The 26,237-nt window shown below is 36.2% G+C and overlaps 1 protein-coding gene across 5 annotated transcripts in view; it reads left to right on the plus strand.

Moving 5' to 3' along the window:
* TMTC1 (transmembrane O-mannosyltransferase targeting cadherins 1) overlaps positions 1-26,237 on the plus strand; it is a 320,486-nt gene that overhangs the window by 50,896 nt on the left and 243,353 nt on the right. For 3 of the 5 annotated variants that reach the window (XM_020975836.2, XM_020975837.2, XM_020975835.2), the window contains exons 2-5: positions 4,030-4,207; positions 8,531-8,604; positions 11,184-11,360; positions 19,355-19,546. In XM_020975836.2, the coding sequence (XP_020831495.1) occupies positions 4,030-4,207; positions 8,531-8,604; positions 11,184-11,360; positions 19,355-19,546 (621 nt within the window). Of the gene's footprint in view, positions 1-4,029; positions 4,208-8,530; positions 8,605-10,740; positions 10,824-11,183; positions 11,361-19,354; positions 19,547-26,237 lie in introns of those variants that run through there. The other 2 variants (XM_078156680.1, XM_078156684.1) reach the window with 2 other exon arrangements.

Consider the following 26,237-nt stretch of genomic DNA (forward strand, 5'->3'; position numbering starts at 1 on the left):
TCATGAAATTAAAAGAAGATTGCTCCTTGGAAAGAAAGCTATGGCAAATCTGGACAGCATACTAGAAAGCAGAGACATAATCTTGCTGAGAAAGCAAGTCAGAGCTATGGATTTTCCAGTAGCAATGTATGGCTGTGAGAGTTGGATTGTAGAGAAAGGTGAGCCCTGCAGAATTGATACTTTTGAACTGTAGTGCTGGAGAAGACTTTTAAAAGTGTCTTGGATACCAAGGAGGTCAAATCAGTCAATATTTAAAGAAATTAATTCAGGCTGTTTCCTGGAAGATCAGATATTAAAGCTGAACCTTAAAAAGTTTGGCTATAAAGTGAGAAGGTGCGGCTCATTGGAAAAGACTCTGATGTTGGGAAATATTGAAGGCAAAAGGAAAAGGGGATGAGATGGATAGATGGTGTAATGGAAACAATGAATGTTAACTTGTACAGACTTCAAGAAATAGTAGAAGATAGAAGGGCCTGGTGTGCTATGTATGGTCCATAGAGTCATAGAGTCACAGAGTCAGACACAATTGAATGACTGAACAACAACAATACACATAGATATAATTCATAGCTCTGGACCACCATGAGTCCTACTTTCAGTCTTGGGGGCTTCTCCCAAAACCCCTCAAATTTCAGTATGTGCCTCTTCTCTGGGTTTCTATATATGTCAGTAAGGACCCTCAGCTTTCTTGCAAGGAGTCAGCTAACAACTTAGTTTGAATATAGAATAACATTTTTCCACATTGAAAGAATACATAACAATGTAGTGAACACACAGTAGCTCATATGGAGTCCAAACAACTCTCTTTCTATTGATAGTTCCACCTTCCTATCAGTTACCCATTTAATCTTCCAGATCCTTACACACTGCCACTCTGAGGTTTAGGCTCATCCTCAAGGAGGAGTTGGAGTTCATAGAGTGAGTCAGTCATTGACCTATTGAGTCTTTCTCATACTATGTAGTTCTCCAGTCCGACAGTGCAACCTGAAGGGTTGCATATTCCTCTAAAAGAAATTTGGTGCTTGAAGGTTGCTAGAAAGGCAACCTCTTTCCTATTGAATAATTCGTAGTTATAATGTAGGGTCAGATTTGCTACTCCACATGGTCACTAAGTCTTTTACTGCTTCTTCATCTAGGGGATACATATTTGCTCCTCTATACATTTAAAGGTCATATAGAGATCGAGGACTTAAATTTAAAAAAAATTCTGAACTTCACAAACACCAAAAACAATTCCATATAAATAGTGGAACAGAAAAAATGAATATATATGAAACCCTGAATATTATTTGTAGCTTGCTTTAAAAAAAAAAGGTATGTAAATAAATTCAACAGTTACTTCCAAAGTTGTATTGCTTGTCTGTGTTTCCTTCTGACCTTCCTTCTGTTCTCTTCTGTGAACATTTGCTCTTCTATATACATCTAAAATTGACTGGGAATTTTAAAAAAACATGTGTATTCTATAAATGTCGATACCACCCTAACTACCTTCCACCCCCACTCATGTGTATGTTTATAAAATCATTTCCACTGCCTACTTCAAAGCATTATTATAAGGAAATTGCTTTTCAAAGCTTCAGGCACATTGTCATGTGCTACTAAATGAGTTGCATTATAATTTTATATATATATATATATATATATATATATTTTATATATATATATATATATATGTGCTTTTCTTTTTCTTTCTTTTTTATTAATTAATTAAGTTTTAGTTTTCTACATTCACTTCCACAAGATTTTGAATTCCAAATTTTCTCACTCTCTCCCTGCCCCCACCCCAAGACAGCTTGCATTCTGAATGCCTCTTCCCCCAATCTTCCCTGCCTCATATACACCCCCCTTCTCTTATCCCCTTCCCCTTCTATTTTCCTGTAGGGCAGGATAGATTTGTATACTCCTTTGCTTGTATATCTTATTTCCCAGTTGCATGTAAAAACAATTTTTAACATTTGTTTTTAAAACTTTGAGTTCCAAATTCTCTCCCTTCCTCCCTCCCCACTACCCTCATTAAGAAGCAAGTAATTCGATATGGATTATACATGTGTAGTCATGCAAAACACTTCTATAATAGTCACGTTATGAAAGACTAACTGTATTTCCCTCTACCCTATCCTGCACCTTGTTTTTCTGGTCTCTCCTTTGACACTGTCCTTCCTCAAAAGTGTTTGCTTCTGATTACCCTCTCCCCCAATCTGCCTTCCCTTTTATTATCACCCCCTTTCTTGTCCCATTACCCTCTATTTTTTTGTAGGGTAAGATAGATTTTGATACCCAATTGAGCGTATATGTTATTCCTACTTTAAGCCAAATCTCGTGGGAGTAAGATTTCACTCATTCCCTCTCACTTCCCTCTTCTTCCCATCCACTGTAAAAGCTTTTCCTTACCTTTTTTATGTGAGATAATTTGTGCTTTTATTTTTCAAGGTAAAGTTACTCCATGTGATATTTTGACTTCCTTTCAAAAAAGAAGCTGTATGTGATAAAGACAAATTGATATTGTGCCTGTGAAGCCAATCAAAATACATAAAAGATATGTCCTGTTTCCTACCTATCACACACCTTGTTTTTATCCCCAGTGTTTCCTCTCCCTTTATAATATGTAGCCATGACTTCAATGTAAAAATCCAACTAGGGAAAAGGGTGTTAGATCTTGTTCTCTAGAGTGGAGAAGACTATACTAATTCTCTATTCACCATGATTCAGTACTCACAAAGTAGGGAATATGTATGAATTTTAAGTAAGAGTCAGTTTGTTGCTTAGACTGAGGCTGAAAATATGGCATATGAAAATATGGTTCCAGTAGTGTGAGGGAATGGCTTGTCCAGTCCTCAGATGTGGAATATAAAATCTGTCACTCAAAATGTTTTTAACTTGGTTGGAACTGCCAGAATTTATGTTCATCTGGCAAAGCCTTCAAGAACTCAGTTACTTCCATGCCATTATGAGGCATTAGGATTTTAACTCAAATCAAAGTACCCAAAGGACTTTTGAATGTTGTCAGAAGTTCATTACAAGACATTATTTGTAGAAATATGGATTTATATCCAGTATTGATAACTTTCTTTCTTAAACCCCATTTATTTGAATTTATAATAGTAAGATTTCTGATAATTTCCTTAATCACTGGGAATTTGTTAGCCATTTAATAAAAAATTCAGCTTGCTTATTTGCCTGTACTTTGGTCATTGTTGCTAAAAGGCCTTGTGGTGTCTTGAAAACTTCTTTATGAGGTAGTAACTAAATTATCTTTCTAGATTCATAATCTGTAAAGATGGATACCTGAGCCTCATGGAAACAAATAGTAGTTTTGCTCTGTTTCCCAAATGTGTATATATGGAATAAGCATTTATAGTGCCTGCTATATGCAAGGTACTATATACTAAGATCTTTTTAAAAATAAATATTATCTCATTTGATCCTTACCACAAGCCTGTGAGGGAGGTGTTATTGTTATCCACATTTTACAGTAGAGGAAATTGAGGCAAATAGAAGTTAAGTGACTTGCTCAGCGGTCATATAATTAGTAAGTGTGTGAAGCTGGATTTGCTTTCAGATTTTCCTGGCTCCAGGCCCAGCATTTCATCCACTCTATTTTTTGCCTCTTCTCTGGTGTCTGTGAATTTGCATCTCAAAAATAGTGTAGCAATAGCTTCTTGTTTCTTAGGAAAAATCCAGCAGTGAAGAATTCTCATCTGAGAAGTATACATGTGGGAAAATGACTCAGCACTTATTCACCTGCTCCTTTATTTATGCCATACCAATAAGTGATCCACGATTATAAGCAATGGTACTGTGTTTTCCGTGCTTACTCCACAGTTGAAATACAGGGGAAAATGGTATCTCCTTACCTAGACTAACCAAATGTTAGAAGTTATTTTTACTCTAATTGAACAGTGTGTAGTCTTTAATGACAGTGTTGTTCTTGTTTGAAAGCTCTTCTGGTATTTAGTGGTAAGGATTCTATGCTCTATTTGTTTCTAATACAGTTTCAATGTATGTATGTGTGTATGTGTTTTTTTCCAGGCTAAATGTATATTTGGCTGGCATGAACCCATTTTATTTCCATGCGGCAAATATAATTTTACACTGCTTGGTGACTCTGGTGCTGATGTACACATGTGACAAAATTGTCTTCAAGGACCATCGACTTGCTTTTGTTACTGCATTGATTTTTGCTGTGCATCCCATTCACACAGAAGCAGTAAGTAGCATCGGTACTAGAAAATAATGGGCAGAAAAAGTGGAAGCCAAATGGATATTTTCCCCTCTAGTACAAAATCACTTGAACTCAAAGTGATGTTGTGAGAAGAAAAAAATTGTGATGGATTAAAATTTTTTTTAAGCTTTTAAATTTATTTATTTTTAGTTTTCAATATTCACTTCCACAAGTTTTTGAGTTCCAAATTTCTCCCCGCTTTCCCCCACCCCAAGATGGCATGCATTCTGAATACCCCTTCCCCTGGTCTGCCTTCTCTTCTGTCTCTACTCCCTCCCTTCTCTTATCCCCTTCCACTTCTATTTTCCTGTAGAGCAGGATAGACTTCTGTACCCCCATTTCCTGTATTTCTCATTTCCCAGTTGCATGTGGAAACATTTTTTTAAAAACATGTTAAACTTTTTTTTTAATAAAATAAAACATTTATTTGACAACTTTGTGTAGGCTCAAAACCACCCTGGTGCTTTCTACTGCTAACTGTTTTTCCAATTAAAGCACCTTAGTCATTAGAAGTAGTAATATAGCAGTACATTTGAAGAAATCCTGAGCCTATAGTCTATGTAAGAAGATAGCTTACATTAGCAATGCTTGCTGTTCTGGTTTAAAATTTTAATTTGCCTTTTTCTCTTTCTGTCCTTATGTTTTCCATGTATATTATTCCAATGGCTTATTATGCTAATCCTAACACATTTTTGAAGAGAGCAATCAAAATTTAGAATTTCATTTCTTTATCAGATTCACAGGTTATGTGACCTACAAATTATATTCTAGCTCCTTAATTAGAGACAATCCTTCTAAAGTAATCTTATTTGTTTTATGAACAGTGCTGTGCTGTTTATAAAACTGTCTTGAGACATCAATATCTGTCACTCCCTACTTTCCATTTTGGTCATGTTATAGCAAAAGCTATCTTCATAGAAAATACCTACTGGTTTTCATGCACTGTTTTTGTTTTTTTTTTAAGATTATACTGTGGAGGAGTAGTACATAGTTTTGAGGAAAATGACTTCCCAAGTGAAGTTCAATTGTTAATCTTTTTTATATTTTTTATAATAAATAATAATACTGAAATATTGGTATCTGACATCTAATTTTTTAAGGTTTACTGAATATTTTGCTTACAATTACTTGTGAAATACTTAGTGCAACTGCTGTTGTTCCTGATTTACAAATGGGAGAATTGACATATATGATTAAGTGACTTACTCAGGGTCCCCAAAGCTGGTAAGATGCAAAGGTGAAATTCAGAGTAGGCTTTCATACTCTTAAGATCACATTTTCCTCTTTCTTTGTCATTCTGCAGAGATGCGCTTGGTAGGGTAATGCTCAGGCATGAAAAAGAGATAGGTTGTCTTTATGCCACATGGGTAATAGAGACCTGTAATGGCGAGGTCTCCTGAATTGCTACTGGTAAGCAGTATAACTCCTTTAAAGTTAATAGATGCATAATCAGAGGCTCAATTCAAGTGACTTTCTCCAAGTCATATATATAACTATCAGAGCCAGGATTCAGACTACCTTTTTCTGAACCAAGAGTCTGCCTGGCACAGGGGATAGTTAGGAAAGTAGAATTGGAGTCAGAAGGACCTGGATTCAAATGTCACCTCAGACATTTACTAGTTGTGTGACTCCAGGCAAATCACTTAAATTATTTTTGCCTTAGTTTCCCCATCTACAAAATTGGGGGCAAGAGAGGTTGAACTCACTTATTAAGGTTCCTTCCAGGTCTAAATTTAAGAACCTATGGAAAGTATAGTTTTTCTTTTCCCTTTACTTCTTTTTCAGGTAGGTAATGTGAATCTCAAGAACTTGAGAGGCTTCTAAGTACTCTAGCTGCATGGTTTAAATGACTGACTGTGGCACTGACTATCTTAGTTTTTAATGTTATCATTTATAATCCTGACATGTTCATTTATTTTTTTCCAAATCTCATGACTTCATTACCCAAAAAAACAAAACAAAACAAAACAAAACAACAACAACAACAACAACAAACCAAAAACAAGAGAGGCATTCTGTTTTATGCTTAAAAAAAGAAAACTTACAATGCACAGTGCCAAGTACATAGTTGGTATTCACTATATACTGCTGGTTAGTGATGAGGTTTAACTGTGACTACATCTGTATCAATATGCTAACCTGGGCAGTGTGGTGTCACAGAAATCAGTTGGAATTGAAATCAGAACTGAATTTGATTCCTGCCTCCATAATTTATTGGTACTCACTTCTTTGACCCTCAGTTTTCTTGTCTGTGAAATGAGGTAATAATAAAGTACTATTTAAACTGTATGAGTAAACTGGGTAATCTAGAGGAAAGAGCATTGGATTTAGTATCAGGTTATATGAGCTACCTGTCTCACCCTCAGGTGTTCTGTTGTTGTTCAACTGTGTCAAATTCGTTGTTTGTTTTTTTTTTTTGATGAGGCAGTTGGGGTTAAGTGACTTGCCCAGAGTCATACAGCTAAGTGAGTATTATGTGTCTGAGGTCAGATTTGAACTGAGGTCTTCCTGACTTGAGGGCCAGTGCTCTATCCACTGTGCCACCTAGCTGCTTCTTTCGTGTCCCATTTGGGGTTTTCTTGGCAAAGATACTGAAGTGGTTTCACATTTCCTTTTCCAACTCATTTTACAGATGAGGAAACTTGAGGCAAATAGAGTTAAGTGACTTGTCTAAGATCACACAGCTAGTAAGTATCTGAGGCTAGATTTGCTTTCAGGAAGATGAATCCACCTAGCTGCTTCATATTTCTGTGCATTAGTAAAATTAAGAACTTGGACTAGAACCTAGTCACTGGTTGATTGCTAAGATCTTTCACTTCTAAATCATGCTATGATCTTTCACTTCTAAATCATGCTATGATCTTAAGTATCATATAAATTTGAGATGTAGGTGGGTATGTCTAAAGAAAATCTTACATCTTCATAGTACTTATCCTACTTCCCACATTTAATCTTTGATCTTTCAACAGAGTTATTACTGTTGACAACTTGGCCATTTACTCCCAGCGAGGGACAAGTTGGAGTCAGCTCATACTGGGGAGAACAGATTGTTAAATTTTTCACTGTGAGCATTTATACTGCAGAAATCTGGGAAACACTATAAATCAGGGCTTGATTTATTGTTTTGTTGATTGTTTAGACTTAGGAAGGTTATTGATAGAATGTGAATAATGCAGATTAAATTTAAAAGTATATCAAGGGTACAGTTTTGTCCACTGGAGTTCTGGTTGTTAAACGTTTACCAGCACACCCTTGCTCTCAACTCATAACTTTTGCTTATAAAGAGGGCTTCTACTGGTCAGAATTGTATCCCAGAACTATATACCAGAACTGGTTTGTTTTGTAGGTACTATTTGCCACGGAATATTACTGTGCCACATTGTGCAAAGTTGTATTTCAGTGTACCTTGAAAGCCTTGCTTTAGTCTTGTTTGCAATTAGTTTGAGAATCTTCTTAATCCTTGCTACACATGTCCAATTGTGTTGTTATGCACATTCAATTTCAGTAGTCTGGCTTTATTTCTGGAATTGATTGTGGCTGATCCTCTCTAGATCCTTTCATGATCGCTAGGGTTTGGAGATCATGCAGCTGCTAAAATACTGAAAGAGTCAAGTTATGCGGTCTAGAGCAGACACAGACGCTTAAGGCTTATTGGACAAAGCCAGTGGCTTCATAGGCCTCTGATTTGGCTGAATCTGGATGCCACAGGTATTCCTGTGCTCAGTATGGCATTCTCCCGGAGATCATGCTGTTCCTTCACTCATTGCATGTTAGTTAGGAAGTAGTATATTGAAATATTTCAGGAGGACAATTTCGAACTGATATAGCCAAGATTCCATTAACAATGTCAATTAAGATTGTTTGGTTTGGCCGATGCTGTAAGGTCTAGAATGAAGGTTAGAATTTGGATCCTTCTGTAATCCCTTAGTAGACTGATGGTTAAATATATGGTTATTGAAGAATTTTTAAAACAAATTTAGTTCAAGGGAACAGAGATTGGTCCTGTGATTTCTTTAGTATAGAGAGTTCTTAGATGAGAAAACTGCTCCTATCAATGCATTTTCTTTTCAAATTATAGTCTTACAGAATTTCCTAGAACATCTTATTTGCCCAGGATGTGTCGGAGGCTGGACTTGAAACCGGGTCTTCCTGACTGAGTTCAGGTCTTTATCTACTATGTCATGCAACTTCTTAGCACTGGATGGCAAATTTCATAATTTTAGGGAGAAAAATTTGTGGTCTTTTCAAATGTACTTTCCCCCTCTGAAAGTAATCTCTCTTGCTTGCTCTGCCTTTTTCTCTCTCTAGGTGACTGGCATCGTGGGCAGAGCAGATGTATTGGCTTGTTTGCTATTTCTATTGGCATTTCTCTCCTATAATAGGTGAGTATCATTATATTTGTTCTTCCTTTTGATCCATTTCTCTCCTTTGAGAACCCTTCAGTGTTTGTAGTCAACTTGAATCAGTTGACCTTCCAGAGCAAGCTGTTTTTCTGAAAGAAAAAATTATGCCATCAGAAGTACTTTTTGTGTACCAGAAAGAGTAGACTAAGATTCTCTCTTTATCCCAATGCTCTACTACTTAAAACTATATCAATTCTTTGAAATGAGCTATGGGGTTAAAAATGGACCCTTTCCCCCATAATTTTAGGAAACTAAACCCTTCTTACCCTTCTTCTGTAATTTTTGACCAAGAACAAAAAATTTGGAGTTCTAGCTTCCCCCAAACAAAGAAAACTTCAAACCTATGTACAGTTCTTTCATCTCTTCATTGAACTTTGCTGTATTTAATATTTCCTATGTCACTCTTCACCTATTCCACCTCTTTCTTAGTCCCTCAATTATAGTTTGCAAATTAGCTCAAAGTTTAAGAGAAATTAGGATCGATCTAAAGCAGGGGTTCTCAAATTTTTTAAAAATTCCTTCATCTTATATATTGTGAATATCTTCAGCAGGGGGAAATAAAGGATTCTAGGATGTATGGGTAGGATTTCTTTGTTGTTGGGAAATAGAGAGTGGTGGTATTATCCTTATATTTTAACCATTCTGAAAAAATAGGGTTTGCATCTTGCCGTTGGTCTGTTGGTATAGGCAGAGGGAAAGAGAAAAAGTCAATGAGAAATGTTGTTTTCCCTCATAGAATATATGACCTCTTTGAGGGTAACTTCTTGAAGGATTGTTTAATTTTTGTCTTTATTTTCCCAGTATCTAGCACAGTGTTTCTTTTTGGTTGATTGATTGTTGATCAAAGGGAGTTAGGAAGAAAAGATGGCAATAGCAATCATGCTGGCATGGTTTCAGGAAACAAAATAATTCCAGGAATTGTGCCTAGATTTCCATGCAGTCACATAGACCCTTTTACTGACCTCTTTCCCAATTTCCCTCAGACTTCCCTACTATGTTATTTCATTGCTGCTGGCTGGTATTCTCTCCCCTCCTTCTGCCCAGGTGCTAGGGAGGGATAAGATGCCAGCTGTCGCTCTGCAATCTTCAGAACTTGAGATGTTCATGAAGTTGCTGCTTCGGATCAAGGAAGCAAAACCAAAAGAAACAGAGGTGAACACAAGATGTGCTTTTCCCCTTAATCACCTCTTGGAGAGGCAGCTTAAAGAAAAAGCTAAGAAGGAAAAGGCTGATTAAGGGAATAGTCACCTCTTTTGCATACACACTCAGTTCTGGCTCTGCAGCCCTGAGTAATCTGTTTTTCTGGCTCTGAAGACAATAGAAGAGTTTTCATTATGAACTTTGTAGCTGTATTTCAGTCATGCATATCCTGATACTAGTTCCCTTCCAAGTTTTCACATGGTCACTTAGACTGAAACCAGATTGGGAGTATCTGAGCATAATTCAAGAACTGGCCTTTATAGGTTAACCCACTCATGTTACATTTGAGTGTCTTGTAACCTTGAATCTTTGGCAATTTGTTATGGTCATGATTCATAGGCATACAGCATCACCATGAAAAGCAGTATGATGTAGTAGCTAGAGCGTTGGATTTGAAGTTAGAAATGTTCAGGTAACTCTAATTTAAGACAGACCAAAAAAAAAAAAAGAAATGTTCAAGTAACATTTCTAACATTTACTAGTTGTAAGATGCTGAACAAATCACTTAATCTTTTAAGTCTCAGATTACTGGTAAAAATGAATAGATAAAACATAACAATGCTTACCTCACAGGGTTGATGTGAAGATCAAATGAAACAATATATTAAAATACCTTGCAAACTGAAATGCTATATAAGTATAAGTTATCATTCTTGATGTTAGTGTTAAAAAGGTAGGCTTTTAAGACAGGATCATTGAAGGATGCTATAATTTCCCAAATGTGGTCTAATTTACTCTGTTCTTCCTATGCAATTCTAAGCCATGCTTATTTACCATCTGCAGTGTCTGTTTAAGATATGAAGTGAAATTCTAAAGTGATTGTCTGCATTTCCAACTGCATGTCTAGGCAGTAAGATTTTTGATTTCTTTGTTTTTTATTATTTGGATTGCTAATCTGATTCTTTGAGTGGCGGTGGATCTCAGGAAGGAGCTTCTCGTCCCTGCATTTTTCCATGGCTTAAAGCAGTTGGCACAATGTTGGCAAACAGAGGCATCTGGTATATCTCCTCATCTATAAAGGAACCTTCTTTCATTTGTACTTGGGTGACCCATTAAGAATTCAGAGGATTTGGAGTCAGAGGACCTCGGTTTGGATTCTGGTTCTGCTCCTTATTATATATGGGGTATGGGGGAAATCACTGTTACCACTCTGGGCATTTCTGTCCTTACCTGTAAAATGAGGGGGTTGGACTTGATAATCATTAGTGGGAGTGGATGGGTGTGGCTCATCAATATCTAGGCCAGTTCACTTTGTGCAGGCTCAAAAACATTTGCCCTGCTAGTTATCATCATAAAGAGATTTGTAAGAGTTACTTAGTAATGCTTCTCCTCCAGAAAACTTTCAAACTTGTTTTCAGGAGCATGGATCTGCTTTACATTGGGGAGTGTTTTCTTCCGAAGACTTCTTCATTCTTTCTGCTGCTCAGTTTGTTTCTGGGGACCTGTGCAATGTTGGTCAAAGAGACTGGAATCACCGTGTTTGGAGTGTGCCTAGTCTATGATCTTTTTTCCCTACCTCACAACAGAGGTAAATGGTAAGTTGTTTTGAAGGTTTTCTTCTATATTAGCAGACAAATCATAAGTAGAATCATATGGACCTGTATAAGCACTGAATGCTCAATTTTTAAAAAAAAAACCTTTAGCATAGTAGAAACAAAAAGACCTATAAAAATAATTATAACAGTATATTTCTGTCTTTGTTTAAACACTAGGATCAACTCTGCCATACCATATTAAGATTTCTAAAAGGTATTAGATGATGGAAGCTACACAATTCCCCCCCTCCAAGTTTTCTCTTATTAATGTTATGCCCTTTTAATGAGGCTGACTAAAAATGGTGGTGGTTAGAGTTTGCCATTTTGAATGGATAGAACTTTTGTGGGCCTGCTTTTTCTTTGTCTGAAATGGGTAGGAGTATCCAAACCTGTCTTTTCCTTACTGCTCATCTGTCTTGCAGCAAGACCCACATGGTAGTTTCTAGGTTTTTGGAATAAGTATGGTTTGAGTATGAAAAGATGGAAGGCATTCCAACTGAAGTGGAAAAGCACCAAGATAATTAAGGCAAGGGAAAGGAAGTGGGAAGGCATAGTAAGAATACAGAAAAGTACATCTGTTTAAAAATAATCTTACTGTTATAGCTTACATTTATATATTACTTTCCTAAATAACAACAAACATGTGAGGACACTAGTGCAAGTATTGGTTTACCTATTTGACAGATAAGGATACTGAGCCTTGGAGAGGTTAAGTGACAAGTATAGACAGGCAACTTGCATGTATCCTTGCTAGGACTTAAACCTACGTCCAATGCTCATTTTAGTATTCTCATGTTTCATATAAGATCATTTTAGATTTTTAATTGTGGGAACATTTTTTCAAGTTCTGAAGTAAAGCAGCAGGTGCATTGGCTAGAGTACCAGGCCTGGAGGCAGGAAGACCTGAGTTCAAATCCTGCCTCACACATTTAATAGCTTGTGACCCTGAGCAAGATGCTTAACCCTCTGTGCCAGTTTCCTCATCTATAAAATGAACTGGAGAAGGAAATGACAAAAAACTCTAGTATCTTTGCCAAAAAAACCCCCTAAATAGGGTCATAAAAAGTTGGTCACGACTGAAACTACTGAACAACAAACATCAAAAATCTGAAGCAAAATTGATATCTGGCTACTTTTCTTGGAGGAACCAATGAGTAAAATGATTGCCAGTGAATTAATTCAGAGGTCAATGAACAGCCTTATCTTAAGTATCATTGATAAGGGAAAAAAAGGAAAGTAAAGAAGGGGAACAAATGGAAATAGACATGAGTGAATGGAATAGAGCGTCCAAAACTGTGGACTTAGATGCCAGCTGTGCCATTTATTCATTATAAATGGCTTGATTCTTTCATCTAGACAGATTACTGCTATCCTAGAGACAGGTAGTGCTGCTGCTGTTGTCTGAGATGTATGTGTAGAATTACAGAATTCTCAGAATTTTACTCTTGGTCCTAGTAGCCATACAGTCCAACTAGGATCAAATAGTTAGATGTATTACTTCTCTTGTGAGTGATACTGTAAAGTAAAATTCATTTTGGAATTGATTTTTCCATTCCTTGTAATTAATTAGATTAAAAGAAACTATTATGCCATAATTTTTACGTTTTTTTTCTACCATCCATATCAAAGCTAAAATATCTCACTTGAGATTCATACATACAAAATGCAATAATTTTCAGTGCATTGAGAAAATTAAAGTATCATGTTTCTTTTTTTTATTTTTACAAGCATTTATTATTTTTCCCTTCCATTGCCCTTGCGAATTGACCAAAGAAAAGAAAAAGAAAACCCTCATAATACATATGCATAGCCTAGCATAACAAATGTATGCCCCATTCTGCATTTTAAGTGCTTTACCTTTTGGGCAAGAAGTGGGGAAGTGTAGTATGCTTCATTTTTTGTCCTCTAGCATCATGATTTGTCATTGCATTAATCAGCATTCTAAAATTTCAGAAAATTTTTGTTTATATTTTTTTGTCATTGTATACATTCTCCTAGTTTTGCTTACTTCACTCTGCATCATTTCATATAGGCCTCCCCAGTTTTCTCTAAAAATGTCCATTTTGTAATTTCTTATGGACAATGAGATTCCATTATATTCTTATACCTTAGGCATTCTTCAGTAAATAGGCATCCTCTTGGTTTTCAGTTTTGGGCTACTATGGAAAGAACTGTTATAAATATTTTTAAACAAATGAGTTATTTTCCTCTTTGATCTATTTTGGGAACAGGACTACTACTTATGTAGTTGAGCCAAAGTGTATACATAGTTTTAGGATATAGTTCCAAAATGCTTTCCTGAAAGGCTGACCCAACAGTATCTTAGTGTGCTTATTTTCCCATAGCTCCACCAGTATTCATCAGTTTTCTCTTTTGTCAATGTTACTAATCTAATAGATGTCAGGTGGGACTTCAGAGTTGCTTTACTTTCTACTTCTCTATTATTGATTTGGAACATTTTTTCATATGATTGTTGAGATGAAAGCTTGGATTTCTTCCTTTATAAACTGCTTATTCAGAGCTTTAATTATTTTTCTATTGAGAAATGGTGTATAGTCTTAGAAATTTATATTAATTCCTTATCTTGAATACTAGGCCTTTATGAAAAGAAACTTGAATATATTTTTCCTGTTTATCTGTTTCTCTTCTAATTTTAACTGCATCAGCTTTATACAAAAAAATGTAAAATTTTATGCAGTCAAAATTGTCCATTTTGTCCTGTGTGAGCCTCTCTGTCACTTGTTTGGTTGTGAACTCTTCCTTTATTCATAGATTTGAACGGGAATTTCTTCCTTGCTTCTCCAATTTGCTTATGATGTCACTTTTTATGTCTAAATCATATATCCATTTGTATATTATCTTGCTATATGGCATTGACCTATATATAATTTCTGCTCAACTGCTTTCCAGTTTTCCTAATAACTTGTGCTTATTGAATACTATACTATATTCATTTACTTCTGTGTGGTGTGTACCTAATCTGTGAGTATCAAATTTTTGGTGGTTACTGCTTTGTAACTACTTTTGTTACTTTTTTTTGGTTACTATTTTCAAATTACTTTGTAGATTACTGAAGTCCCACCTGATACCTATCAGGTGGGCAAAGATGACAAAAAGAGAAAAATGACAAATACTGGAGAGCCTTTGGAAAAATGAGCACTTTAAAAGTTATTAAACTGTGCATAGCCTTTGACTCAGCTTTCTTCTTCAGTCCTACTTTCCCCCTCCCATTATTTCCCTTGATAGTCTAGGCCTTTTGTTCTTCCAAATGAATTTTGCCATTGTTTTAGACAGCTTTATGAAATAACCCACTTTGTAGCCTGATTTTTATGTAGTATTAAATTTGTAACTTAATTTACGTAGTATTCTCATTTTTATTACACTGGCACAATCTAATCATGAATTCTTTATTTCTTTAAAGAGTATTTCATAAATGTTACAGCTATTGAATTTGACATGGTATATTGAGTCCTAGATATTTTATGCATTTTTAAATTATTTTGAATGAAACTTCCTATTCTATTATTTTTTCCTGAATTTTACAATTGCTGTATATAAATATTTTTAAATTTTGTGCTTATTTTGTATCCTGGTGCTTTACTGGTATGCCTAATTCTCTCTCTCTCTCTTTCTTTCTTGCTAATTCTTTTAGGATTTTGTATGCAAACCGTGACATCATCATCAAAAAAAGGAATAGTTTTCTCTCTTCTTTGGCTATCATTCTGCATTTAAATTTTTTGTCTTAGTTTATCATTGACATTTCTAGAACTGTGTCAGATAATAGAAGAGAAAGGGAGGCATCTTTGCTCTATTCCTGTATTTGTTGGGAATGCTTCTAGTGTTTCTCTATCGTGTGTAATACTAGCTTTAAGTTTTAGATAATTTTTATCATATTAAGAAAAGTTTCTTCTACTACCATCTACTAGATGTATTTTATAGATCTAGAACAAATAATAACAAAATTCATCTGGAAGAATGAAAGGTCAAGAATATCAAAGAAGTCAAGGAAAAATGTGAAGGAAGGTAGCCTCACCTGTACTAGAGTTCAAAGTGATAATTGTCAAAACAATCTGGTACTGGCTAGGAGATAGAATGGTGGATCAGTGGAATAGATTAAATATGCAATAAACAGTAGTAAGTGACCATAGTAATCTAGTGTCTGATAAACCAAAAGATCCAAGCTTTTGGGACAACAACTTTCTATTTGACAAAAATCTCAGGGAAAACCAGAAAGCAATTTGGAAGAAACTAGGCATAATCCAACATCACAGCATATAACAGGATAAGGTCAAAATGGGTACATTAGATATAATGGATATAAATGATGATGTAAGTGAATTAGGGGAGTGTGGAAAATTTTACTCATCAGATCTATGCATGAGGGAAGAACTTATAGCCAAAAAAGAGTTAGAAAGGATCACAGGAAGTATAATTGATAATTTTGATTACATGAAATTAAAGAGTTTTTATATAAACAAAATCAATGCTGCCAAAATTAGAGGGAAAGCAGGAAACTGGGGGGAAATTTTATAGTATATTTCCCTGATAAAGTGCTCATTTCTCAAATATATTGGGAATTAAATCAAATTTACAAAAATAAGTCATTCCACAATTGACAGATGGTCAAAGATGTGAACATGTAGTTTTCAGAAGAAGAAATCAAAGCTTTCTAAAATCATATGAATTGATGCAATGTGGTGTGAGTTAGAACAAGATCATTGTAAGAGTAACAGCAATACTATAATGATCAACTGTGAGTTAGCTAGTCTAATCAACAATGATCCAAAACAGTTCTGAAGATTCATGATGAAAAATGCTATTTACTTCTAGAGAGAGAACTGATGAGTCCTGTGCGCAAATTGAAGTATAACCTTTTCACTTTATTTTCCTTGCTTTTTTTGTTTTTTTGCAATATGGCTAGTATGGAAATAAATTTCGCACATGATTTGTGTCACATGTATAATTGATATATTGATTACATTCTCAATAGGTAGGGGACAGGCTGGAGGGAAGGAGAGAATTTGGAACTCAATTAAAAAAAAGAATGTTAAAAATAAATAAATAACAATTTATAAAAAGAGATTCCTCTGTACCTATACTTTGGGGGTGTGTGTGTGTGTGTGTGTGTGTGTGTGTGTGTGTGTGTGTTAATGGCATAAATGAGTTATATGCCTTCTTCATGACTTTTTCTATAACTGTTTAAATAATTGTGTTTTTAAAAAAAACCTGTCTTATTATTTGTTGTTTCCTGATGTTGAACCATCCTTTCATTCCTGTTAACAAATTCAGCCTGGTCATAGTGAATATATACTTTTTGGATATGCTTTTCCATAATTTTTCTTTTTTTTTTTGGCCAGGATTTTATTTAAATTTTTTTAAATTAATATTTGTTACCAATTTGTTATTTTTCCTTCCTTTGTCCTTTTCTGGTTTAGGAGTCAAGGTTATATTTGTTCCTATAAAAATAGTTTGATAAAGTGTTTTCTTTCTTAATTATTAAGAATAATTTTGTAGTATAGAAATTAATCTTTAAAATTCTAAAAGAATTCATCTTTAAATTTATTTTGACTGGGGTTTTTTCCTTAGGCTGTTTACCTATAGCTATTTTAATCCCCCAAATTAGATTGTTTCAATCTATACTTATTATGTTAATGTGAGGATTTTATGTTTTTGTAGATATTCCTCTATTTTAAAAAAAATTCACAACTTTGCTGGCACATAATTATGCATAGTATGTTCTGGTAGCTATTTTTATTCTTCCTCTGTTGTAATTTCACCTTATTCATTTTAAATTTTGATAATTTGAGTTTCTTACCTCTTTTGAATCAAGTCAGCTAAGGACTGATCAGTTTTGTTCATCTTTTCAAAGAAAAGCTTTTAGTTTTGTGTTCGTGAATCCTATAGTTTTTTTCTTTTTTTAAATAACAAGAGTTAAAACTTTTGAAGTACAAAATTTGAACTCCCTTTTCTATCAATTTTCTCTTATTACTTTTGCTGATCTTGTCTTGTCCTCCTTATTTCTACTATGCTTCACTCTTAGAAATATCAATTCATGGGGAAATTAATGTTATAGAAGTTATACTATTTCCCCAGTTATGTGGCTCAAGCTTCTCAAATATTTTAAGGAGGCAACTTTTTCTTTAAAATATTTTTGTAATTATTTTTATGGAACTGCCTTTTTAGTCAGTTTACAAGCCAGATTATATTATAGTCTCACCTTGTTTTCAAACTACCTTTCATATTTTAGCTGATTTTCACAAAAGTATTTTACAAGTTATAACAGTATATATACTTTTGCCCTGCTAACTTTTGGGCCATATAAAAAAAATGACTGAACCCTGAAGTTTTTTTTTCTTGTGAAATCTATATATAATAACAATTTTAAACATAAGATGTTATCATTTTATACTTTTATTTATGAGTCTTATTTCTTGCTTTGCCATAACAGAAGAAAAGTTTAATCTTTAAAAACAGAAATATTGTCTTATAATGTTACCTACTTTTTTGTTTTCCTTGACCTAAAAAACCTATCAATACTACCAAATGGTAGTTGTCATTAAAATTTAATCAACTTCCTGCCTGTTCATGTGAGAGTTTGAGTGTGTTTATTAGTCTAATATTGGTGCTTAGGGAATTTCAACCATGTAGTAATGTCAAGGATCATGATTAATCCTTTGACCAAAGCTCTCATTGAGCAAATAGCTTTTCCCTCTTACACCATGCAATGCTCTGAAAGCCACCTGCCTGAATGAGTTCTTCCTCTAGGGCTATATTGAACCTCCTTATCCTTTGCTCTTTTCAATATTTACCATTAAGTCTCAGCAGACAACGTCTTTCCAAATAGATGAGAGTGACTGTGATATAGAAACAGATTGACTAATTATATTGTCTCAGTTTTTAGAGAGCAAGCTATAAAAATGTTTTGTTTCCTTTCCTGGCTTTGCCTTTCAGCTGCATCCTAATGTAATTTTGGTTTTCTTCACTGACAATGAATAGATATGATATCTTTTTTGGGGGAGGAGGGGGCAATGGGGTTAAGTGACTTGCCCAGGGTCGCACAGCTAGTAAGTGTTATGTGTCTGAGGCTGGATTTGAACCTGGATGGTGCTGTATCCACTGTGCCACCTAGCTGCCCCGATATGATATCTTAATGTGAAGACTTTGGCTTGGTTCAGACACAGTTATTTTAAATTATAATTTGACATTGCTTTATAGGGTTCAGGATCCTGTGACCTTTGTGTCATAACTTAAAGAGGACAACATTACCTGCTCCTATCTTCCTAGATTTGTAAAATCCATTTCCTTATTCTTTAGCCCCTTCATGATTTTACCTTACTTCTTTTCTTCTTCTTTAAGAGGAGACTATAACAAAGAATTATCATTTCTGGTGATTGCTGAATAATCCAAGTATTTTCCATTATCTCATTAACTTGCCATGAAGTTTGGAAACAAGTGTAGGGCTCTTCAGTAAACTGAAATCACATATTCTAATTTTGTGTTTTGTAGCAATTTGTATTTTGGCTAAGAATTGTTACTGTCCCTGTTAAAAAAAATCCTCCATGGCTTTCCAGAAGGGATAGCAGAGTGGTATATTAACAGGGACCCTGGTGTCTTTCCACTGAGTAGGCCAGATTCTTATCTCAGCCCCTGCATTGACACATTTATGTGTCCTTGGCCCAGTCACTGAACCTCACTACAGCTCAATTTCCTCATCTAAGTACTGAGAGAGTTGCATTGGATGATCTCTAAAGTTCTCTTTAGTGTGAAATATTTTGAATATTCAAGAAGCGTATATTTGAAGTAGTCTAGGAAGTGAAGGGAAAACTCATTATTGAATAAGGTGACATTTTATCTATGGATTGGGATGACTTTTCCATGCATCATATTTGTGAAGAAAAATGTGTGTTAGAACCAACTCCAACAAAGAGTTAAAATTTTTTTTCTGTTTTTTGCTTCCTAATATCCTGTTTATTTTCAATTTTATGTGTAATTAGGAGCAACCAAGAAGTGCAACAGTGGATTTCTCACCAGGCTGTAGCCTCTGAACTCTCCTTGCTATCCTCCTCTCACAAGGAAAATGCAAAGCAACATCCCAAAGGGACATGGAACTCATGCCCCTCCCTATCGCCTACTGAACAGAAGAATGTAATCCCTGTGTCCAGACCAACAATGTGGAACATTTTGAGGTATAATTCTGTGAGCTTGCTGTCAGTTTCATTTTCAACATTCAGTAACAAAAAGAATTCTAATAAGTCTGTCATTGGTTGTTCTGTGATGATTAAGGATGAATTACAAGAGTTTAGATTGTTTTGAGGCTTTTACTTTTGGTTATGTTTGATTTTAGAAGGGGTATGCTGTAGCGAAAAGGAAACTGGAGTTAGAATTAGAGGACTGGGGTTCAAATCTTGACTCTGCCCATTATTAGCTGAGTGACAGGCAAATTATTTTTCCTCTCTGGGCCTCAGCCTCCTCAATTGTAACATGAAGAGGCTGGACTAGATGGCCTTCTAGTTGTAAATCTGTGATTGACACAGTAGGGTAGAGGGGTACTGGCCCTTCACCAGTGAATCAGTGGAAGCTCTGATATTTGATGTGATTTGAAATGGGAAGAGGAAGGCATCAGCATGAAACTCCTGATTTAAGAAGAATAAGTAGTTTATATGTAATGAGTGTTCGTGTGTGCTCGTGTAGATTATTTAAGTCTATGTGGACCTGTCTAAATGTACCTTACTGGAATCTGTTCTGCTCACTCTCCTCCAAGGGAGACATTGATTCCTGCCCAAAGGAGAGCAGGAGATTGGAGCCATGAGGTTGGCCAATTTGCCCCTCCTCAGGGAGAGGGTGTCAGGCTAGAATTACATCTAGCCACTTCCCTAAATATATATATGGTAAATTATAATGAATCTCAGGACATACTTTGTGAAAAGACCTAGAATGAATCCAATTGGCATGCTGCTTATATGAATCAGGCTGAGTGATTGATAGTAACTAAGTTTATTGGTCACAGGGAAGAAATCTTTCCTATTGTTTATATTCATTGAATAATATATTGAATGCTCGATTTAGGATCAGAAACATGTGGGTTTGAATTATCCTTTAGATATTAACTGTATGACTGTGGACAACATATCTAACTTCTCTCAGCCTCAGTTTCTTCATTTGAAAAATAAAAATATTTTTATTGTTTGCTTCATAGGGTTGTTGTGAGGATCAAATGAAGTAATTTATATAAAAAGATTTGTACATTTTTAAGCACTGTACAAATATCTGTGGATGAAGATAATTCCAGGGTCGGTTACTTCAGGGAAAACAACTCTTGCAGTCCCTTCTAACTCTGAAATTCTGTGATAAAGATAAAATATAATGGAAAAATACACAGGGTATACTTACATGTATGCAAACATACCCCTGTGCCATAGATACATATGTGTAGATACATGTGTATATATGTATACATATGTATATATAGTAGACTTTTTAACTAAACAAAGGTTAGAAGAGATCATGAAAAATGAAATTGGTAATTTTCTCTATGTAAAATAAGAAAAACTGTTATACCAATAAAATAAATGAAGATGGATTAAGAACCTTTATTTACAGTAAATATCAACAATTAAAGAATGATATACATATATATAGGAAACTGACAAAAATATGTAACACTAAGAGCCAATTTTATTTCTCTCTCTCCGTATGTACTTATTTAATTATACACATGTAGCTGCACATATGAGTGGATGTATCTATGTATTTACTTTCATATACACATGTGTGGGCAGCTAGGTGGGGCAGTGGATATACTGCTAGGCCTGTGGTCAGGAAGACCTGAGTTTAAATCAAGCCTCAGACATTTACTAGCTGTGTGACCCTAAGCAAGTCACTTAACACTGTTAGCTTCATTTTCCTCATCTGAAAAATTAGCTGGAGAAGGAAATGGCAAACCATTTCAGTATCTTTGCCAAGAAAACTCCAGTGGGGTCGTGAAGAGTCAGATACAACTGATAGAACTGAATAACAACCACACACATGTATGAGAGGCAGTATGGCATGGTAGATAGAAGGCCAGTATTGGAGTCAGGAAGGCCCGAATGCAAGTACTGTCTCTGATAAAAACTAGCTGTATGACCATAAGTAAGTCATTTAAACTTTTGATGTCTCCTAGGCAACTCAGTAGAACTAAAAATTACAATTTTGTTGCATATCTGCATCAGTGTAAGGAGTTTCCACATGGAGGACCCAAATCCAATGAGATCACTGGAAAAAAAATTCACACAAGTACATATAACACTTTTTTAATATGGTTTTTATTAATGCCTTTTGTACTCAATTAGTTATTTCTGGAGGTGTCTTTCCTTTTCAACTGACTCCACTGCCACCACCAGCCAACCATCCAGATTAAATCTTTCCTTATAACAAAGAAAAATAAATTAAAAAAATTTTTAAATTCTTCATAAAGTGATGACATATGATAGCATATACAGTATTCTGTCTTAGTAGTTTTATGTGTCTGCTGTGAAGAGGGAGGAAATAAAAAGTACAATTTTTTTTAAAAATAAAAAATTTAAAATTTTAAAAATAGAAAAAAATTAATTTATTCTTTAAGACTATAATTGGGATTTTTGAGTGCTCTGAATTCAGCTTCCTTTTCAATATATTTTATTTATTTTGTCAAATTTCCCAATTACATGTGAAATTTTATTTAACATTCATTTTAAAATATTTTGAGTTCTGAATTCTCTTGCTCACTCCTGTCTTCCTCCCCCCCATGAGAAAGAAAGCAATATTATCTTGATTATACATTGAAGTCATGCAAAATATGTTGTCCATTCTTTGCTTTGAAGAGGACCAATAACATTATGGGGTGATATCTTGACTTGCACGTGAATTGGATTTAAATGATGCAGAATTGCACAAAATCACCAGATTCACTCTTCCAGAGTCATCAAAGTCCAGTGGGAAAACAAAAGTCAGGATGACTGGAGATGGCCTAGGGTGCAGTGGGTGACCATGGAGTTTTTGATGTCAGACCAAGCTCTAAGTAGTCTACGGTACATGCTTTAGCTGCCTTCATGGCCATTGGAACAAATTGTTCTCATTTGTCCCTTCCATTGAGGAGAAGTCTTCACATGCTTGGGGCAGATATTCCCCCTAACTCCTCAATGGATTTGCAGCCTGTAAATGGTTTAACCAAGGTGTGTTTGCTGCACATGCCTCTCTCATCTCTGGCTCGACGCAAAACATTTGGCATTTGAACAGCATGCCAGCCTATTGTAGTTGTGCTCTCTGTGGTAGAGTTTTAATGCGTGGCAGTTTAGTTCAAGAAACGACCTTAGTGTCTGGTACCTTATCCTGCCAGGTGATCTTCAGATTCTTCCTAAGACAACTGAAATGGAAGCAATTCAGTTTCCGGGAATAGTGCTGGAATACTGTCCAGGTTTCACAGGGTTACAACAATGAGATCAGCACAATGGCTCTGTATATGGTCTAATACCTCTTCTCTACCACACTTTTCCTTCAGAGCCTCCCAAATACTGACCTAGCTCTGGCAGTGCATATATCAACCTTATTATCAGTGTGTACATCCCTGGAAAGTATACTGCCAAAGTAAGTGAACTTATCTACAGTATTCAGAATTTCTCCATTTGCTGTAACCAGTGGTTCTAAGTATAGATGGTGTGGTCCTGGCTGGTGGAGCACCTGTGTTTTCTTGGTGTTCATTGTTAGGCCAATATTAGAACAAGGAGCAAGGAAATGATTCATACTTTGTTGCATTTCAGCTTCAGAGACTGCATTGAGTGGACAATCATTTGCAAACAAAAAAATCATGCACCAGCTCTCCCTCCCCTTTAGTCTTGGCTTGTAACCTTTTCAAGTTAAATAATTCAGAAACTGCTAAAGGAAAAATGAGAACTCTACTGGATTTACCATCAGGATAGTGCATCCCTCTCTAGCATTTAACTCCATCAAAAGTAAACTACAAGGAAAGCTTAGAGAGATGCAGGATTCTTGGTTCAGTAAAAAGGCAGAGGAAATTCAGTTTTACCCTGATAGTAACAATCCAAAGCTCTTTTATGACGTTCTTATGGGTCAAAGATGTATGGTGCATCTCAACTACTCAATGCTGATGGACCCACATTGATTAGTGATTAGATACTGGAGAGATGGGCTGAACACTACCATAGTGTTCTCCACAGACCATCATCAATCAGTGCTGAAGCCGCTGACTGCTTACCTCAGGTTGAAATCATTCCCTTTCTAGAAGTTTTGAATGCTGTCAGGCTCCTCTCCTGTGGCAAAGCACCTGGTACTGATTCTATTAGAGCTGAGATTTCCATGGGGGGGGGGTCCATTGCTCATACAAAAGGTGACTGAGATTTTCTGGGTTTGAGTCTTGTATTTGAAAATCAAATTTTCTGTTTAGCTCTGGTCTTTTCTTCAGGAAAGTTTGAAAGTCTCCTATTTCATTGAATTTTTTCCCCTGAAAAATTATGTTCGGTTTTGCTGGGTGGCTGATTATTGGTTGTAATCCAAGCTCTTTTGTGGTCTGGAATATCATATTCCAAGCCCTCTGATCCTTTGATATAGAAGCTGCTAAATCCTGTTTAATCCTGACTGTGACTCTTGATATTTGACTTGTTTCTTTCTGGTGCTTGCAGTATTTTCTCCTTGACCTGATAGTTCTGAAATTTGGCTATAATGTTCCTTTTTCAAGGTTGAGCTCTGCTCCTGGAGGACAGGGGGCACTGTCCCAAGCTTCTTGCACTGGGGGTCAGGGGCCTGGTCATTGGTTATCTGTGCTGGGGCCTCTGTGGCTGGCTAGGGCCTAGTCACACCTGTGCCTTGGGTTCCAGGGCTGGAAGTTTGCCTGCTGCGCTGGGGCTGGAGGCCTCACAGCTAGCCTACTGAGCCAGAACTGCGGGGCCTAGGTTGCTGATTTGTGCTGTGGCTAAGAGCCTCCTGCTGCCTGGATACTGCCGGCACTTGGCTGCACACCCATTTTACCGAAGTGAGACTGACCTTTCCTGAAGTCCTTTTAAGTTATCTTGGTCTGGAAAATTGTTTCACTCTGTCTTTTTGTGGATCTGTTGCTCAAGAGTTCTTTTAGAGGCTTGATGACATATTGTTTTTGAGGGAAACGGGAGAGCTCAGGCAACTTCTGGCTTCTCTCCTCCATCTTGGCTCTGCCCTCATTTGAGAATTATTCAGGCAGCCTTAAGCAACCTTTAGAAAGGATTTTTTAACCAAGATGGTTCAGTAAAACAGTTGGTACAAAACATTTCCTCTCAACTTTGTCCTCATCCAACGTCTGTAACACATTCTCCCACAAGTATATACATTCCCTATTTCCAGGGAAAAGTATTCTCAAGCTTAGAAAGTACTTTTGGCAAAGGGGAAACTTGGGGTTCCTGGTTCCTGGAAGTCCTTTTGTCTCATTCTCAGGGAACTCAAGAAGTTCCTCTTAAGCAAGGAGAATCTGCATCCATCTCTTCTAGGTTTCTGATATAGCCCCTTGCTGTCAGCTGTCCCAGGTGGGGATGATTGCAAAGTGTTCTTTTGGCCAATGGGGATGGAGGGTGAGGCAGGGAGCAGGCAATCTGGCCTAGGATGAAGATCAGATTTTTCTTTTGTACCCAGGTGTGCTAGAAAGCTTCACTTGCTCCAGCCTTTGGAATGACTGAAGTTCTCTAGCTTGATAATTTATAGTTCTCCCAGAGGGTCTGGCCAAGCTTCCTTGGCCTATCCAAATATGATTCTTCAGTAATGTCACTCCAGTTTGAGGGACTTTTTCCACTTAGTCTAAAGCCTATGATAGACTGATTAAGCATCTTATTACTTTTAAAGCATGGGTAAAGGTCAATTGACTTTACCCTTATTTATTTATTTATTATGAAAAAGATTTTGCCATCCTTGGATGAAATTTTGCCCACATTTGTAGTAGTTATTTCTACAGTGGTGTTTCATCATCCTAGGGTACAAAGGGGTAGGGAGATCTGCAGAATTCCTAACAGACAAATAGATTAGTGAGACACTAGGGAGTGGCAGGTTCATTAAGCTTGTGTATAGATCCCAAGGGATCTACAAGGGCTTCTACTCCGTCATTTGATTTAGGAGCCAAAAGCAGAGAGAGGAGCACTTTGGGATGGGATGAAGGATGGGGCTTAGGTTCTCTGTAATTCAGCCAAGTCAAAGCTACGATGGACTTTGCAAAGTGGATTTCACTGCTATCTGTGGCCTGGCCTAAGCCAGTCCAAGAGCAGTAATAAGGAGAGCTGAGCTCTAGACCTGGACTAGAGATACAAGCTTTGGACTGAGATTTCTGGGAACGTTGCTGCCAGGGCAGATTTCAGAGAATGCTGACTACTGCCAGCTTCTGTGGGGAATAGAGGAGAAGTGGTGAGGAAACAACCAAGGAAATGAGCATTTCTCTCTGTGCCTTCCTATTTAAACTTAGAGATTTTAGGCTCTAAACCCCTTCTCCTAATCCTTTCCTAACCTTGGAAAGGAGGAAGGGCTCAGCAGGAAGAGGTTTAAGTTTGTGACAGTTAGGTGAGGTGTACTGCACAGGAGGGAATGCTTGACAGTTTGTTTTCAGTTTTACTTTACTACAATTTGTTTGGGGTTTAATGAACCCTCTGATCACAGAATAATTGATTACCTATGAATCTAATTAGAGGCTCAAAATTGAGCTAGAAAATTTCCCAGTCAGGTCGGTCAAAGTTGAGCTAGGAAATGTTTCAGTCAGGTGGGGCTGAAGTGAGGCATAAAGGTTTTCCTAAATTTAACGATTGAGAGTAGCATTTAATTTCCATATCTCTAGGTCAATACTGCAACCCACAACCCTCATGCCATGAGGAGCTTGGTGTGGTAGAAATAGTT

Source organism: Phascolarctos cinereus, unplaced genomic scaffold (assembly GCF_003287225.1).
Source record: "Phascolarctos cinereus isolate Bilbo 61053 unplaced genomic scaffold, phaCin_HiC Scaffold_1;HRSCAF=81, whole genome shotgun sequence".
NCBI classification, from domain to species: Eukaryota; Metazoa; Chordata; class Mammalia; order Diprotodontia; family Phascolarctidae; genus Phascolarctos; species Phascolarctos cinereus.